Below are 696 nucleotides of genomic sequence, written 5' to 3' on the forward strand. Positions count from 1 at the left end.
ATAATTTGACATATTATAAGCAAAGGAAGTCTGATTATGTGTAGAGAATGTACGGAGTAAACACGCACGCATGTCTGTACTGCAGTTACGTAATCGAACAGGTGATGGTGCGAAATCCAAGTAGCTACACGAGTGTGAAGAAAGTGACTTCCATTGACCAAGCTCTTGACAGCATACGAAGTCAGGTGAAGCCCAAGACCAGGTAAGGAAAAGCGACTGTGTTAATATTGATGATGTTTCTACTGCTGGTGGTAAATAGTGAATTTTCTACATTTATAATAATAGTGACATGTATGATGATGATACTCGTGTTTATGTTGAAGTCAATATTGTTTAATTTATCTGTGATAATTATTAAACCAATGACGAAAATAATAAAGGTAGTGACAACGCCAGCGTAGGTATAAGATATCTCCCTCGGAAATACATCTACGAGCAAACTCTCCCAACGACTTCCCATTTCGTCAACAACACAACTGGTAAAACTAATCAAACAGATTAATTAAAAAAACAAAATATTTATCCCACCCTCTTCTCCTCTCCCACAGACGCTCGCTGAAGTTCGTGCTTCCCATGTGTCGAGAGGCTGTCGTGAACCGCGAGGCCACGAAATCTCTGGTAGTGAAGATTCTCGACGGACTCCGGAAAGCGTACAGGTAATGCGAAGACGGGGAGCGTGGAGGAGATGAGAGAGAG

General features: G+C 41.4%; 1 protein-coding gene across 1 annotated transcript in view; it reads left to right on the top strand.

The window, feature by feature from the left end:
• The window catches only part of LOC119592339, a 39,276-nt gene that overhangs the window by 31,965 nt on the left and 6,615 nt on the right, over window positions 1-696 (top strand). Inside the window, 2 exon segments of the mRNA XM_037941166.1 lie at window positions 102-202; window positions 549-656. Of these exon segments, the coding sequence (XP_037797094.1) occupies window positions 102-202; window positions 549-656 (209 nt within the window).

The sequence above is a fragment of the Penaeus monodon genome, chromosome 30 (genome assembly GCF_015228065.2).
Source record: "Penaeus monodon isolate SGIC_2016 chromosome 30, NSTDA_Pmon_1, whole genome shotgun sequence".
NCBI classification, from domain to species: Eukaryota; Metazoa; Arthropoda; class Malacostraca; order Decapoda; family Penaeidae; genus Penaeus; species Penaeus monodon.